General features: G+C 51.6%; 1 protein-coding gene across 8 annotated transcripts in view; it reads right to left on the bottom strand.

Annotated features, from left to right (window-relative positions):
* Kif21b (kinesin family member 21B) overlaps positions 1-17,236 on the bottom strand; it is a 48,648-nt gene that overhangs the window by 11,825 nt on the left and 19,587 nt on the right. For 4 of the 8 annotated variants that reach the window (XR_004122405.1, XR_004122407.1, XM_031384012.1 and 1 more), the window contains exons 9-27: positions 16,284-16,473; positions 15,507-15,570; positions 15,191-15,409; positions 14,766-14,850; positions 14,290-14,407; positions 13,330-13,521; positions 11,251-11,450; positions 8,773-8,880; positions 7,974-8,042; positions 7,197-7,429; positions 6,887-7,034; positions 6,456-6,650; positions 6,260-6,361; positions 5,095-5,260; positions 4,908-4,959; positions 4,665-4,722; positions 3,686-3,891; positions 3,523-3,600; positions 1,326-1,439 (exon numbers count right to left, since the gene is read on the bottom strand). Coding sequence is in view for 4 of the 8 variants with exons in the window: in XM_031384012.1 (XP_031239872.1) it covers positions 1,326-1,439; positions 3,523-3,600; positions 3,686-3,891; positions 4,665-4,722; positions 4,908-4,959; positions 5,095-5,260; positions 6,260-6,361; positions 6,456-6,650; positions 6,887-7,034; positions 7,197-7,429; positions 7,974-8,042; positions 8,773-8,880; positions 11,251-11,450; positions 13,330-13,521; positions 14,290-14,407; positions 14,766-14,850; positions 15,191-15,409; positions 15,507-15,570; positions 16,284-16,473 (2,597 nt within the window). In the remaining 4 variants the exon portion in view is untranslated. The remainder of the gene's footprint in view (positions 1-1,325; positions 1,440-3,522; positions 3,601-3,685; positions 3,892-4,664; positions 4,723-4,907; positions 4,960-5,094; positions 5,261-6,259; positions 6,362-6,455; positions 6,651-6,886; positions 7,035-7,196; positions 7,430-7,973; positions 8,043-8,772; positions 8,881-11,250; positions 11,451-13,329; positions 13,522-14,289; positions 14,408-14,765; positions 14,851-15,190; positions 15,410-15,506; positions 15,571-16,283; positions 16,474-17,236) is intronic. The other 4 variants (XR_004122406.1, XR_004122408.1, XM_031384017.1 and 1 more) reach the window with 1 other exon arrangement.

Below are 17,236 nucleotides of genomic sequence, written 5' to 3'. Positions count from 1 at the left end.
AGAGAGAGAGAGAGAGAGAGAGAGAGAGAGAGAGAGAGAGAGAGAAAGACAGACAAGTTTAAGCTGGATGTAGTGGCACATGCCAGTAATCCTAGCACCCAAGAGGCTAAAGCAAAGAAGGTTTGATAGTCTAGACACATGGCAAGACCCTGTTTCAAAAACAGAATAAAGAAGTAAATAATAAACAAAGTGGCCTGTCAAGTCAATTGCATGGCACTGGGGGAGAGCTACGTATCACGATAAGGAGGGCCAGATACGTCCACAGCCGCTTCAGCAGGAGCCAAGCTGAAGCAAGCCCGGGGAAGGACGCTGTCCGGGATGCTGACCTTCTGGGTCTGCCTTCACAGTCTTAATCATCAAGGGAGCAGCATTTCGAGCCAGAAGGGGAGACTTGCGTGAGAGGCGGGGCAGAGCATGTGTCCTGTACAGCGAGCCGTCTACAGTTTAGACTCTGCTGAGGATGACAACATCATTGCTCCTCACGGAGGGAAAGCTTTTAAGGGCAAAGGAAGGTATCCTTTGGGGGAGCTACAGAACTGAAGAAGGTCACAGTGGGCTTGGGGGAGCACAGAGATGAAATCAGGAATGATGGGGTCTGCCCCAAGGCAAAGTCAGTGTTAGCAAGTTAGAGTCAACAGCCCCCCCACACACACACACACACTCTGGGCCACTTTTTAGGCAAGAGCCCTTGGGTTCTGCTTTGGACCATATTCTTATGCAAACCTGGGAGGACAGACAATCCTTGGGCTGACTGACAGTTCAAATGGAATTATGCATGTACAGCAGACTGCAGAGCAATGTTGAGGACCTTCTGAATATAGGGATGGCTGTGAACAGAATGACCCCCATTGCAACTATAGCGTAGCAACAGGAGCTGCGGTACAGCTGCAGGGGAGGCTGCCACATAGGCATGTCTCAGAGGTCTCTGTCTGCTGGGCAGCGCTCAAGGATCATGGGGCCTCGTGTAAAAGCTCTTGCCATTGGATAGAACAGTAGTTGGAGCTTAAGGAAGGGCTTCCAAGAACAGCAAAGACAGCAGAAGCAGATAAATGGGGTACTTTAGAGTCCCCTCTGGTATGCTTGCCCCACAAGGCCATCATGACTGACTGTCCCACCCTCGGAGGTAACTTCTCTCTTGTCCTTTCCTGGCATCCCAGCATGCTTGAGGGGAACGAGAGACCCTTGGTCAGTACAGAAAAGATGCTAGCGCCAGGGCCTCATGGCTCCGGGGAGCCAGAACAGGAGGGTGGAGTCTATCCACTTAACCCGCCACACAGGTCCCCTCCCAGCACCAATACCTCCCCTGGCTCTCCACAGGCCCTTACTTGTCCAGTGCTGAGCCCTGGCTCTGATTGCTGGTAAGACGAGAGAAGACGTTGCGGTCGTTGCGGGGCCGAGTGGGAGGCGATGAGGGAGGTGTGAATCCCATGTCTGTGGATCTGGGAAATGAGGGCAGAGAGAGTCATCGGTGATCAGACCCTCGCCCAGACGTCTACCTAACTTGTGTCTCACCACAGAGCCCCAGAGGATGAAACCTGTTGTGTAGTGACCTCAGAACTGCTTGGCCCCAGTCAAGATCCCAGAAGCTGTTCTTTTTAAATATTGATTTGATTTGATGTGGGTGGGTGTCAATGCACAATGTGTGTGTGTGTGTGTGTGTGTGTGTGTGTGTGTAGTGCCTGCGGAGGCCAGAAGAGGGCACCTTAGAACTCGAGTTACAGGTGGTAAGCCTCATGAGAGATGGGAGTTGAACCCAGGTCTTCTGGAAGAACATTATGTGCTCTTAAGCACAGAGCCATCTCTTCAGCCCCTAGATGCTGTTCTTAAAATCACTTCCTCATGGCATATTTGGAGATTCACCTGCTTTTTGAAATCTGCTTGTAATCCCACATTCATTTTTTTGTGTAAATCTCACTCAGACTTACAAAAAGCAGTGTAGCAAAAATCCCGAGTAACTGGCATGTGTGCTTCTTGCAGAGGCCATTTCCACCCGGTCCCTGGAAGCAGGTGCTCTGATGGTGCCTCGCTTGCCACCTTTATTTGTGATTCTTAACGATGCTTTTAATTTTTTGTTTGTGCTGTGACCCATGATCCCACTAGGTAGACCAGGCTGGCTCTTGAGTTTGCAAATGATCCTCCTGCCTCTATTTTCTGGGTGCTAATATTACAGGTGTGGGCTACCAGGCCCAATTCCCTGGTAGGGTTTGATTCCCGAAACAGTCCCAAGGCATAACGTAACAGTGCTCTCCGATGTTGCTAAGCATTAGACTGGGAGAGACTACACAAGCTTCCTTGGTGCCACAGTGCCACGGTTGAGCTCAGTACTAACAAGCGATAGCATCCGGTAACTAAGGTGCCTTCAAATAGAGACAGACCTAATAAAAGGGGATCCTGATGCTGACATCACAGGCATCTCCTCACGTGGCCCTCCATCCTCCCTGAGACCAGTGACTCTGATTCACCAATTCAGTGTTCGGAACGCTTGAACCAGGAGAAACTGCAGTTCCTTGAAGGGAGAGTCTATGATTGTGCTGGCCCACTCATCCCTCTCTTTGGAAAGCTGTCGCTACATTCCCTTCCCTTTGGATCAGCTTCATGAGTTCAGATTTCCCCCTCAGACCACAACTTCAGCGTGTTCTCTGAAGATGAAGTTCGTCAGGGTCCAAGTGTACAGATGTCTGTTCAACTCTTCTCCACCGGGACCACGTGCAAGCCAGTGCTATGGCCATCTGCTTTGGTAAAGACGGGAGGCTGGCGTCTGGCGCAGGTTCTTCTCCTGCCTCTCAGGGAGGCAGGCTGCAATGGTGACTCTGAGCCCCAATGTCTTACTATTTAGCTAGGAAGACCATCAGAAACCTCTTAAGATTAAGTATATGACCATTGGGCCATAAAGAGTCATATATGTGGAAACTGCAGAACTGGGCCCATGTGTGCCTGACTAGCTGTAGACTCCTACATGACTTCTCTGATAGCCTGAGCTTCCCTCATGGAAGGAAGCCTTTAAAAGAACAGAAACTGGGCTGGAGAGATAGCTCAGTGGTTAGGAGCGTTGGCTGCTCTTCCAAAGGTCCTGAGTTCAAATCCCAGCAACTACATGATGGCTCACAATCATCCATAATGAGATTTGACGTCCTCTTCTGGTGTGTCTGAAGACAGCTACAGTGTACTTACATATAGTAATAAATAAATCTTAAAAAAAAAAAAAGAAAAAGAAAGAAAGAACAGAAACTACAAAGGATTTAAGACCAAAAAAAAAGGTGCTAAAGCACATTTGGACAATTCCGGTCAAAGCTGCTGCGAGCCATTCAGGTAGAGTGCATATGGGGAGTTTTCAGCCCGTGGTTTAGCTATGTGCTTTCAGGTGCCTTGTGGAGATGGCATCTCTTGAGCCCAGACCTGACATGGTTGCCAAGGGTTCATGGTGAAGCTGAATGTACGATGGTCCACAGAGAAGAATCTCACAGCCATGCTAAGGCCTGGGCTGACAGTGACTCTGGAGTAGACTCTAGAAGACGCTCTTACCTGATGGGCTGTCCTCGGTCATAAGACTTCCTTCGGGTCAGAGGGGACGTGTCCGTGGCACCTCGAGACTGCCGAGGGCTGGAAAAGAAGGTTCCAGTGAATCTGAGACCTAACTTTCTGCCTGCCTTGACCCCCCCCCATGTACCTGGGTCTCCCTCCTTACAAAGTGCTGCCCCGGGTGGGCAGGCTGACAGTGCGTGAGACCTTGTCCCGGTAGTAGGGGTCCCGGATAGAGAAGCCCACCCCGTCCTCTTTGATCTCAACGAGGGAAGCCAGGGACTTGGTAATGTTTTTGGTGGAGCTGTCCAACGGGGGTCCTAGGCACTCTGCAGACACGGCCTTCATCTGTGCAGACAGCTTGGGTTCACCCTAGGAAAGGAAGGATGTGTGAACCAATTTGCCCAACTGTCAGACCATAAAGGGAAAGTGAGAACTTGACCTGATGACACAGATCTGCCACCCCAGGTACACAGGAGGCTGAGATTCTAGGGGAAAAAGCAGAGGAGAGCAGAACAAAGGACTGAGAGGTGGGTGAATTCTAAGGAAAATGATACTGCCTGGCCTGAGGGAGAGTTGCTGATAGAAGCCCTTAGCCGGACTACGCAAACTGCAGTATCCAGACTGAATTCCAGTTAGCTTGCCTGGGACTAGGCACAACTCAACGCCCATAGCATGGTCTGCAGCTTCCTGAGTCTGACTTTAATAAGCCGTGAGTGTTGGTCCACTCTAATCACTAATCCCTTGCCGTTAAGAAAAACTCTCCTCCTGTTGGCTTTCATGCGGTTGGACAGTTTCAGGCAAGATAACGAGGGATCTGGAGTCAGCTTTGACCCTGAGTCTTCAGTGGGGAAGGAGATATTCTCTAAAGCAGGGTCGTGTCATCAGGTAGAGTAGAAAGAAGCTTTTAGTTGCTCTAGTCATTTTGCCTGTCTTGAAAAGAATGGGCTGCCTGGTCTACATAGCAAATTCCAGGTTAGTTCCTCCTTCCCCACCCCCAATTCCAGGCAAGATCCTTCTTGGCACCTCCCTTCCTGATGAGGATAACATTGAATTGGGGCTCGGGGTATGGAAGTACAGGCATGGAGATCAGGCTGGGAGGGTGGCCCTGATTAACTTATAGCCTGTTTTCCAGCAGGGCTTACCTTGAACTTGAAGTCGTCATGGCTGGTGGAGCCTTTCATGGTGAATGACTGGGAAAAACTAGAGAAGAAGTCAAGAAAGTTTAGGACCACGCTAGTTATACAATCTCTCCCTAGGACTTAGACATCTGGGTCCCAGAGAGCCTGCAAATCTAAGCTCAGCCCTGGGGCTCTATGGCAACCCCTTTTCCACCCCCCAACCCCCCAGAGCATGCTGTGAGGCAGCCTCCCTGCTTGAAAACTTACCTCCCCTCAGAGAACTCTGAAACTTCCTCATCTGTGCTTGCATAGCCATTCTCTGAAGGGAGGGAAGGAAGGAAGGAGGTTGAGAGACCCCATCAGAGTATGGGGAAAGGAGACATGGCCTCCCTCCAGCATCACCCAGTAGGATCAGACCAAGGCTTCTGAGGGAATCCCCTACACTTATGCATACCGTGTTGGACATTGTAGATGAGGGCCTGCAGCTCAGGGTGCGCCTCGGCCTTCTCACGCAAAGCATCTAGGAGCAGGTGGTTCTGGGAAGAGCCTGTCATGTCTGTCTGTCTGAGGCGTCCTTCTAGCAGCCGGATCTGGGCCTCCTTCTGGGCTACTTGAAGTCCCTGGAGGCAAAGAACAAGGCTTACTCTTTCTGGCTGTGGATGAAGCTGTAGCCCCTGGACTCCCCTATACACATTAGGGATGGTTACCTTAGCATATACTCTGTTATGGATGGACTTGTGACCTCATTCATCTGCACAAGTCCCAACCTCTGTTACCTCCCAATGTGACTGTACTTGGAGACAGGTTCTTTAGAGCGGAAACCAGAATGATAGGAGGTCATAGGGTGGTCCCTAATACAGTATGGCTGGTGTCCTTATACTAGATCACGACAAGCCACACAGGAGACCATGTCAAGACTGGAAGGAAACAATGGCCAGGGAGGGAGGCTACGGAAAAATCCACCCTGCTGACTCGTGGATCTTAGACATAGTAAAGCCCTGTTGTACCAGCTGCTCAGGCTGAGACATTTTATCAACAGCAACCCTCGAGCATCCGTACAATCCCCTAAGACACAAAGCAACACGGAGGGGCCACTGAGGGTCTGGCTAAGAGTGGGGCAGGGTGGCCTCCCAACCTCTTTCCAGTTAACTATATGTACACTGGCTGGTATCTGTCCCCAAGCCTCAGGTCCTAGGACAGAAGGAAACCTATTCTCTGACCACTGAGTAAGGAGAGGAGTCCAAAAGACTCCTAATGTTCTGGTAGGCAGAGGGTGGAACGGAATTTTTGTTTGCTGTTCCCCAATCCCTATGTATACATACTTCTCTCTGTGTCTCCAACAGACCCAAGCCCAGTCCTGCCGTGGACGGGCCCGGGGCCAGGACACCTTTAATTGAAGCTCTGTAGTGTGCCAAGCCCCTACGTGTAGCACTCTGTACAACTAGCTACAAGTTCTGTATTGTCAACGTTTGGGGTTTTATAGCCACAGAACCTGAGGCTTGCAGATTCAGTAGCTTGTCCCAGCCTGTGAATGACGCAGGCAGGAAGGAGCCAAACCCGTGGACTTCACTACCAGGGTATGCGATGCCCGTCTTGTGCCAGGGGAGCTGCCAGCTCACCTTGTCAATGGACGCCTTGAGGAAGTTGTCTAGCAGTAGGCGGGCTTCAGCCAGAGAGCAGGAGCTAATGACCACTGATGTGTCTGTGGAGTCCAGCTCCTCCTTTAAGAGCAGAAAGCAGAAGCAGCATCACACAGGGCTGTCCACACACTCATAGCTACCACCCCTACCCAGCCAGGCCGGGTCCCAGGGGCACCTTGGTTTCTTCCAGCTGCACAATGGTGGCTTGGCAGTCAGTGATGCTGTCATTGATGTAGTCAATATTGGCTGCCAACACCTCTATCTCCTCTGCCAGCTCCTGTAGCCCCTTCTCCTCCTCGGGGCTCTCAGCCTGCAGGCGCTCCCGCTTCCTCCGCAGTGCCTCCTGTAGGAGGAAGAGCTCCTCCCTTTTCTGGGAAAGCGGGAGGGGGTTGGGGGAAGAGGATGGTGATAGAAGATGCATCTCAGGCACAGGCGCTGCCCACAGCTCCTACACCAAGCCACCCACCTGTCTGGGGTTGTCCAGAGGTCAGAAGAGGCACGAGGAGCAGAGGGTGGGAGACAGGGAAAGGAGTGAGGAGCCAGAGAAGTGAGAAGTGACCGGACATGTGGAGTGTGGGGTGGACGAGATGGGAAGGTAGGTCCCACCTTTATGAGCCGCTCCATATCAGCCTCCAGGTTGACAATGGTCATTCTCTGCATGACAATGTCAATGATCCTCCGCTCCAGGGACTGCCATTTGAGTCTTGCAGCCTTACTGAAGCTTTGGCTGGCTCCCTTCTTTTGGAACTTTTTCCTGGGAGGCAGAGGCAAAGGGGCTTTGGCTGGCTGCTCTGCAGCTCCGCTGGGGCCCCTCCCCAGAGCTGGAAGCAGACAGCCCAGGCACCAGAGCTCTTCCTGGACCTTCACACTTCCTTCCTCACCCTGGTCCTGCCCACAGAGCCTCCAGACTCTTCACCTGGCTGGGCGGCTGCCGTTGACAGTGGCTGTAGGGTGGTCCCCTAGGAAGTGGTTGATTTTTCGGTTCCACTGACGCACTATACTGGAGACAGAGCGAGCTCCCGACTCAGCCTCAGATGAGGTGGTGCTGGCGGACACCTCGGCCCCAGAATCCATATTGGGGGGCTTTAATCCTACACGCCCGGCCACTCGCTCAGACATGGGTTTGGCCAAGCGCCTCAGTGCAGAAACCTGGGGAAAGTGAGGACAAGAAGAGGAGAACCCAGTGAGCAGATATGTATGTGCACATGTTCCCAAGGTTGCATTATTGTCCCTCTTACGTTCCGGGACAGTGTCTCTCAATGACCCTAGAGCTCGTCAGTTAGCTAGACTGGCTAGCCAGCAAACTTTGGGATCCACCGGTCTTGACCATGCCCCAGTTGTTAATGTGGCTATTGGGGTTCAAACACAGGTCGTCATGCGTATGTGGTGAGTAATTTACTGACTGGGCCGTCTCCCTAGCCCTTTGTCTCCCTAGCCCTTTTCACTCTTTTGTAAATAAATGACCAGCTAGGCCCTGAGGCTGGGATGTGGATTCTGCCTTTTAGGCCCAGCTGATTGGTTGAGAAACCATTTCTCATAGGCTGCTAGAAATTGGCAAGGCTGTGCTCACTGGATGAAACAAGACCGGGGCTACAAGTAGCATGCCCCCCCACACACACACACTTCAGAAGAGAGCAAACATCAGAGCCAGGGCTAGTCCTGGCTAACCAGGCTACCTGGTAAGAGCACTCACCTCCTGGGTTTTCCTCCTCAGAACTATTTCCTGCTGGCGCTTCTGAGATTCCAGGGCCCGTATCTGAAACTGAAAGAAAAGGGTTGGGCCACCTTCAGCTGCCAACAGCAATCTTTTTTGAGGGTGTGTGTGTGGGGGGGGGGGGGGGAGTATGAGGTTCGAGACAGGGTTTCTCCATGTACCCCTGGCTATCCTGGAACTCACTCACTCTGTAGATGAGGCTGGCCTTGAACTCAGAGATCCACCTGCCTCTGTCTCTGCCTCTCAAGTGCTGGGAATAAAGATGTATATAGCCAAGTTTCTGTCCAGACAGGACTGGGGACAGGGTGGGCAGCTCTGTAGCCAAAGGCTCAAGATTTTCCTGTGTGGGATGATCCTCACCCAGCCAAACTGTAGATACAATGGTACCCAGAGTCATACCCTTCTACTGGTGGCTATGAGGAAGTCCTGCCCACAGGGACAATTCTCTCGCTCTTATCTCCTACCATGAACACAAACCTGAGCTAGAGGCCCAGTCCTCCTAAAGCTATTTCTTCTGGGCCTGGAGCCCCACCTGTTTGATTTTGCTGGTGACTTTGGGCAAATCCTTGCCCTCCTCTGGACTCAAGTTATCTTCTTGGACATGTAGGGGTTGGGACAGAAGCCAACAGTGGCTCTGCCTTTCTGATAGGCTCTACTCTGCTCCAAGCATGGCTCTTGCCCCTTGGAACGGTAGGAACTAAGGGGTGGGGGGTGGGGGGGGGGAGGAGAAGGGAAATCGGTAGGGAGTGGTGGCTGAAAGCTCCCGGAGGCCTCTCACCTCCTGCCTCCGTTGCTCCTTCTTGAGCTGAGCAATCTCCCGGTTCCTCTTGGTCTCCACCAGTCGCCGCCGCTGCTGCTCCTCACGCATTTGCTTCATGAGGGCGACCTGGGAGGGCAGAGGTAACAGAGGTGAGGCAGGGCTGGGCAGGAGTGGTCCAAGAGCCTCAGTCAGTAGCTGGTAGTGGGGGCACCGGCCAAGGGAGTGGTCTTCTTGGTAGCACTGACTAGGGGATCTGAAACCTTTCCTTCCCAGTCATCCTCAAGGGCAAAGATATATTACACATTGACAAGCTGCTAAAGAACTGGCCTTCCCACTTAAAGTCTATCCTAGCCACCATCTTCAACCTGACTGAAGATTCCAGGGCCCATCTCAAAGTCCTAGAGGCATAATGAGAGCTGCCCACATGGCAGGCCCCGTCTTTATGACACTCATAGGAGAAAGACATCTCTCCTGTCTTATAAAGAAAGAAATGAGCCTTCGAGGCAAAATGAGTAACAGTCACAGAGCTAGGCATGGCTAGTTAGACTTGGAGCCTGGGTCATCTTAACTCCCCAACTGCAGACTCATCTGTATGACCTGCAAGTATGGCTGCATCCATCGGGTCCAGGGAGGTGGGTGAGTGCTCTCCAGGCACAGGATAGTGCTGCAATTGGCCTCGGGACTAAGACAGCATCCCTCAGCTGAGCTAAGACAGGAGACTGCGCTCTCCTGCCAGAAGAACCTGAAGTTCACCCAGTTAAGACCCCAAGACTCGGGCTCTGCTTGCAGTCTTTGGCTGATCCTCTCTACCCATCTAGTGAGGAATCGGGGCCTTGTTAGGGCATCCTTGGGCACCTAGGCTCTTCCTCTTTCATTTGTAGACCTGGGATCACAAGAGTGTAGTCAGGTGGATAGAGCTAAGTCCTAGATGAATGGTCTCAGAGTCCAAGAACGAGGAACATGTGAATTCTTCTGTCTTTTGTACCACGTCTTGGGTATTTGGCTGCTTTTTTCCAAGTTTCAGAACCCCGTGAGAGTGTTCCCTTGTGAGTTTTGTCTGGGTCATATCTACTTAAGATGAGAGCTGGCTAAGGAGTGGTTGGGACTACCCTGAAGAGGCACCAGTAAGAGATTGGGGGTGGGAGGGGCATGCGGAGACATGGATGAATGGACGGCCGGACAATGGGACACGAACAAAGACAAGCATGTCAAAGTTGCTTTGGGACAACCCTGGCCTCTAAGCATAGTAATAGTCGGCACCATGGCCAGCTCCCATTGTGGTTTGTAGAAATTTGAGGCTGGTGAAGGAAGTTCCTGCTACCAGGATGTAGTGTTGGGATGCAAATTCTGCTCTTTTGATGTTGTAAGCTTCTACCTGTAGAAGGCTAAGGTCACAGTGAACTACTGACAGCCTGGGGATAAAGCTCACTAGGCCCTCTGTCTACATTACCAAAGGGCTCTGGCCCCAGGATTGGTGGGTATTTGAATCCCAATGCCATTTACTGTCAATGGCTTCATGTCTACAGGGCAGAAGCACTGAAGTAGAAAGTGAAAACGGACTCTTTGGGGCCACGCTGGGCTGATCTCATCAAGGTAGAGACTTTAGCAGACGCAGCCTCTGTGGACCTGCTTGGGGACAGAGCCCGCCCAGGGCTCTCTTAGTGCAGTTCTATTTCCTCTATAATGAATAACTGCCTCTTTCCTGTGCACCCTGGTCAGCATGAGTCAGGGCAAGAGTGAAGACACAATTACTAATGGCTCCTGAGTCCCCAAGGGGATACCGCCTTTGCCAGGCTTTGTTAGGGGTCTAGCCCCAGGGCTTAGGCCAGGGCTGTGGAGACAACAGAAGCTAAGGGCCAGGGCAGAAAGGTCCAAAGGTGATAAAGGATATTCACAGAGCAAGGATCTGCGAGCCCTAGGCAGGAGTTGAAAGCACCCACAAACCAGATACCAGAAGTTCAGGATCTGAGCCGCCACGGACATCAACAGAGCAGATTCTACAGACTGTGCCCTGTGGGCTGTGCCAAGGTAGAAAAGGGAGCCCAGACCCACCAAGAACACACACCAGCTTAGAACATCAAAAGAGCAGAATTTCCATCCCAACACTACATCCTGGTAGCAGGAACTTCCTTCCCCAAGCCTCAAATTTCTACAAACACAATGGGAGCTGGCCATGGTCCCGATAATTTCTATGCTTAGAGGCCAGGGTTGTTCCAAATGAGGCTTCAAGGCTTCCTAGCACAGACTGGAGGCAACTGTAGTACAGCTTCCCAACACAGGGGGCAGCAATGAGCAGGGTGCCTGAAACGAACCCAGTGCTGGGAGGAGGTTGCTAGGAGGGTGTGCGTGGTTGGGGCAGGATTGGGTCAGGTGATGCAGTGTGTTCAGTGGATGACCCTCACTTAACAGGCAGTGATAATACTTAATGTGGAATATGGATTCTAAGACGCGGTATAGGTCGGTCCCTTGGCCCCACTCTTCACACCGTCTGCCTACCTTGGCTTTCTTCATCTCGGCTACCTCCGCTTGCAGCTTCTTCAGCTCCCTTTCGTAGCGAGACTGGTTCTTGAGTAGCCTAGCATGCTCTTTTTGAGCAGCCTGTAGCTTCTGCAGGTCCCGGTTCATCTCCCGCAGCCTCTTCTCATAATCCGCCTTTATCTTGTTGGCCTTCTCCTCTGTGTAGCACTCCATAGTGCCTGAGGACAGTGGAAAGCAGGGTCAGAGGTACGGGCTCCAGGGCTCCCAATAAATATGGGCTCACTGGGGAGACGGGCGCAGGGTTCTGATTTTACAGTTGACCCCCTCCCCGAGCCTGCTTCTTCATTTGAACAATGAGGACATGGGTTCAGCAGCTGCCCTCACTTTCCTGCTCTGACATTCAATTTAGAGTTTTCAGACTGAGGCCAGCAGGAAGCGGAGTGTTAACAAGAGCTGCTGCAGTGTGACTACAGCAGAAGTAAGCTGGCCCCTCACCCAGACTCTCCCACCTGAGCAGGTCCAAGACCAAGCCAACTTCCAGCTCTCACTCCATCTTAGAAAACTTCACTGCCTCCTGCCTGAGACCTGACTCCCTTAGCCCCCAGGGCCTCCTGTCCGCACATCAACCATCAAGGTTAAGACTTGAGCTCAACCTCTAAGATACCTGAGCCCAACCACATCTCACCACCGGTCCAATCTGCCTCCTAAGCTTCCACTTTAATCCTCTGACACAATTGCAAAACTGATGTTTTTAAAATGCTTTTAAGTGTCTTGTATCCTCCCATCTCTCTCCCCCCCTCTCCCTCTCTCCCTCCCCCCCCTCTCTCCTTACTCACTTGCTGCTAAGCCCGCTGATCTCAACTCTCTGAGGCAAGGTGACATATTACAATGACAGACATGACCTGTTCCCCCCACTAGTCTAGACCACCATTCTACTGACATGCCAGGGACATGGCTGCCTTGGGGCCTCGACAGCTTCCATTCCCTCTATCTGGGATGTTCTTTCCATTGCTAGTTCTGCTCTTGTGATGCACCAAGAAAGAGTCTTACTTACTTACTCTTTCAAGCCTCCCTCCAAGGTCACCTTCTCTACATAGTCTTCCATGCCCTGCCCAGCTTCCCATCCCTAAGCATCCGGCCCCCTCTCCTTGCCATATGAAAAAAAAAACATACTTAGGAGTGCCACCTCCGACAGCAATTCTGCTTTATGCTGTCACCCCCCCACCCCCCCAGAGTATGCACTCCAGGAGAGAGATTTCACACACTAAGATAATTCTAGTCCCTGGAATAGCACCTGCTCTGTAACACACACTCAGCTAACATTTGCTTAATAAGTGGATGAGGAAATGAATCACCAGCCGAGAGGGCTGCAGAGCAGTAGAAAAAGACACAATTCGGGAAGTCTTATAATCTGAATATAGTAAGTAAGGGGTTGGGAGGTACCAGCCCATGCCTAGGGAGGTAAAGGATTAAAGATTTTAATATATAAGATGGAGAGAGGGAGAGAGGGAGAGAGAGAGAGAGATAGAGAGAGAGAGAGAGAGAGAGAGAGAGAGAGAGAGAGAGAGAGAGAGAGGGAGCTAGGCATAGTGGCACCTGTCTGTGCTGTCTATGGTTCTACCACCAAGGAGGCTGAGGCAGAAAATTTGCTACAAGTTCAAGGCCAGCCTAGGCTACATGGTAAGACTCTGTCTCAAGAAAGGGTTGGCCGAGCTGTCGAGATGGCTTAGCATATAAAGGCACTTGCTATCAAGCCTGATGATCAAAGTTCAATCCCTGGGACCCAGGTGGTTGAAGGAGAGAACAGAATTCTTCTGCAAGTTGTCCTCTAGCCTCTACGTGTGTGTGCCACGTCACGCAAGCATTTGCATACACACACCACACACACATACACACGCACGCGCGCCCCAAATGTAACTTTAAAACAAAAGTAGCAGAGAAACTAGGTGAGACACAGGAACGTTTTAACTTCGGGCAAAAGGTCCCAGTGCTTGGCTCAGAGGTCCCTGTGCACAAAAGCAGGAATTATTGGGACCACGGTGGGTGTCTTTTGACGCGACAGGGGGTCAGGGAAGGGGCACATGGCTCTGGCCTCACTGAGGTTCTGCAGCACGCGGTCGCGCTCCAGCTGTGTATCTCGGATCTTGTTCTGCAACAGAATGAGCTTCTCCTCGTACTGGTGCTTGAGCGTCTGCAGCCGCCGCTGGCTGTTCTCCAGCTCGTCGATCAGCTTCTGCTTGATCTCGATCTCACACGTCAGGTCCGCCAGGTCTGCCTGGAAGTTTACTTCTGCGGAGTCAGACAGAGCCAGACTCAGCCCCATGCCAGGCGCAGGCGCAAGTTCGAGGGCGGTGGGTGGGGCATCCTTTGGTCAGCAGTGACCAATAAGCGACCAGGAAAGGAGACAGAATACTGCCAAGTGGGGCAATACATTTAATGAGCAGCCTCAGAAATGCGCAGCTGGGCTCAGGAGCTTGGAGGGCGTCTAACACCCTTCCTACCCTGATAGGCTCCTAGGCCTATGTCACTATGACTGATGGCGTGGGACTTTGCTTGGGTTGGGGAGGGTAAAGTGGCCCAGAGCACCCTGTAGGGCTGTGGGTGAGAGATGGCAACAGGACAGAGCTGAAGGACAGGGTCTGGACACCAGCCAAAGCCATTCAAACGTCTGTCTCTGAATCCACCAAAGTGGGTCAGGGGTCTCTCTGAGCATGCTCAGTGCTGATTCAGGGGAACCTACTACCTTTGCTTAAGGTAGTAGTGAGCACTGGATTCTTCAAGCCCTCTGAAAGGTCAGCCTGAGCACAGAAGTGGGCACAGTACAGCAGGAAGGAGAGCCACTACTTCCCTCCCGTTATTTGTCTTTTCTATTGCTTTTCTTGGTTTCTCATTCAGGAGTCTGAGCCCTGTCTAGACAAGCAGTTTCTGAGCACTCTCGAAGGCCCGACCCTACCCAGGTCCATCTCAGTTTCTTCTTGGGAAACCCAGTCCTGATCAACAGTCTCGCCATGGGGACTGGCCGCAAGCAACTCATCTCCCCAGCCCCAGCCCACGCACCCTTTTCTTCAGGGTCGGAGTCTGAGTCTACCAGGCTCTCTTCACTGCCCGAGTCTTCATCCTCATCCTCACGCCCTTCCTCCTCCTCACAGCCACTTTCATCTCGATCTTCCTCTTCCTAGGCACAAAGTACCATCAGGGCTGCACCAGCCTGGTGAGACGGGAGCCCCGAGGCAGAGGCTGGGACAAGCACAAGACCTCAGGGATGGGAGCTAGCCATACCCTCCTCTGGGAGACCATCCACTCCTGTTAGCCTGGGCCCAGCCCTTGTGGAGGATGCTCAGTCTAGCATCATCCATTGGGGACAAGGCAAAGGCCCAAGGGATGGAGATCACCATGGCAACAAGTCCCCATTGCCAAGAAACTCAAGGATCAACTAAAGGCAACTCTCTGCCCCACCCCCAATAACACTGATGGAGTCTCTACCCCAACAGGGACATGCTGGTGAGCCCATAGAAGGCCAGGGTAGTCCTCACCTCCTCAGCCTCGTTCTCATCCGTCTCCTCACTGTTTTCTGCCTGGAGTTTTGCCCTCTTTTTGAAGGCTTCTTTCTCCGGGCTGCTTTTGGAAGGAAAATGAAGCCAGATTAGGGACCTAGACCACAGAATGCTGGTGGGATGTTCCTGCTTTGTAGAGCATGGCTTTTCTTCTCCAGCATCCACCACCCACCCTGCTCTATCCCCTAAAATTGACCTTGATGGAGATGTACACCATCAAGGCTGGAGAGGTATCTTTCCTCCACATTGAGAAATTCCCTAACATTACTGGTGATGCCCTGGGAGTGGGGTTGGAGTGGTTCTCCCATACATGGGGTGGGAAGCAGTCTTCCTGGATGGGGGGGGGGGGGATCCCACCTTTGAATGTTCTAGCTGTCGGGGGAGGTGGTAAACAATTCACTCACCTCTTCCTCCGCTGCCTGACCTCTTTCTTTTTCAGCCGCTCCAGGTCTTGCTTGGCCCTGCGGATCACTTCAGAAGCATCCTCCATGGAGCTGGCCGGGCTGCTTGCAAAGGCTGGACCTGCTGGAGATGCTCCCAAGGAGTAGGGATTCCGAGCGGAAGCCCGGGAGAGGCTTCTGCGGAGGGACTCATTCATAGCCTCACTCTCCAGGAGCTTTGTTCTGTGTGGACAAAGTGGGTGGATGGGGCCGGGTGAGTCACATATAATTGGCCTGGCCATGGCCATCCAGCCTGCTCATACTGGACAGGTTTACTCACCGCAGCTCTTCAATCTCCCGGATGTAGTTCTGGATCAGAGCCCCGATGGCCTCATTGCCATCACCTGGATGGAGGAGACGACAGGTACAATAAAGAAAGCGGGTGACAACAGCAAGGACTGGGGCGTGGCTCTAAGACTTGTAAGAGCCTCCAGTGTGCTAGGCCTCTCCATAAGGGAATCTATGTGAAGGAAATACTTGAACATGGTCAGAGTTGTATCCAAGCACTGTTGGATAATGGCATGACATTGGAAACAATCTAAACACCCGTCAATAGAGGCTGTTCGATAAATTATTCAACATCACAGATGGACCGTCATGCCGTCATTTAAAAATTAAGTGCCTTTGGATATAAAGATTTATAAGGCATGCAGCTAAACGGAAAAAAAGGAAGTCGTAAAATAGAAAGCATGATCTCATATAGAGAAAATGCAATGCATATCCACACACATACACATGATATATCTAAATGCATTTATACTCAAAACAAATGTACTGAGAAAGCGTGGGAAAACACACTCAGCGGCTCAGGAAGGGTTCTTCTGGAAGCAGAGAGGATGTGGGTGGAGAGTCTGCAGAGGGGGGATTGTCATTTTTGCTTAATGTACTGTGTGTCTCTTACATGTTTAAGAAGAAGGCTGTGCGTGTGTCATGCTAAGTTGTTGGAGAAATGCATACGTGAACTCATCTGTGCACTGGCTGGTTTCCATAGCCTGCTTGATACCAAGGGTGGGGGGCATGTTGTTGCTCCCAGCTAGTCTGCCGTACCCCGACTCACCAGCCTTGGCCAGAAGCAGGTTAGCCTCCTGACTCATGAGTTGTGTGACCCGGTTGTTGATGGCATCAATGGCTTCCTGCATGGCCTTCACTCGGAGCCGCAGTGCCCCATTCTCCTTCTGTAGCATGGCATTCTCCCGAAACAGGTCGCTGTAGCCCTCCGCACCATCCTCCCCAATCACTCGCTTGCCCTGGGATGGAGACAGACAGGGGGCAGTCAGGTGCTACATCTCATAGGAGGATACAGTGACAATCCTCTTCCACACGCCTTCAGCCTTCCCCAGAACAGGGTGGAACTCTGGACTTTATCTCCAGGTTTCCTAACGCAGCTCCTGTCTCCTAAGGCCCAAAAGCCTTACATAGCACTGGATATGGGGGGCTCACTGAGGGCTCACTGGGAGCTCCTGACTTATAATCTCAATGCCTGAAGTTTGAGGCACGAAGACCACAAATTCAAGGCCAGCCTGGGCAAGATGAATTCCAGGCGAACCTAGACTACATAATAAATTTCCTCCTAAAAGCAACACCAAACCAACCAACCAACCAAACAAACAAATAGTTCTCTCGGTGACAACAAAATCTCTAAATTCTTGACTTATTCAAATCACTTTCATTATCCTGGAACGCTAGTCCAAGTGACAAAACCCTACCGGGGCCAGTCAATTGGCATCCATGGGTGAGTCAGCCTGGGTGTAAGACAGCAAGTCCCTGGCGGGGACTGCAGTGAAGAAAACTCACAGACAGTGTAAAAGAGGCAGCCACTCTCTTGCTCCCTCGGCTCTCTCATGGGTAACCATCTACCATAAAGCTGAAACAGTAACCGTGTATAAACCATCACCAAGACATTGGACTTACAGAGTTGTCCGTTGTATAAGTAAAAAGTTAAATTTTATAAACTGGTGAATTTTACCTTTTTAAATCCTCCCTCTATTTTTTTTTTTTTTTTTTTTTTTT

The sequence above is a fragment of the Mastomys coucha genome, unplaced genomic scaffold, assembly GCF_008632895.1.
Source record: "Mastomys coucha isolate ucsf_1 unplaced genomic scaffold, UCSF_Mcou_1 pScaffold1, whole genome shotgun sequence".
NCBI classification, from domain to species: Eukaryota; Metazoa; Chordata; class Mammalia; order Rodentia; family Muridae; genus Mastomys; species Mastomys coucha.
This window is presented reverse-complemented; position numbering and strand designations above follow the sequence as displayed.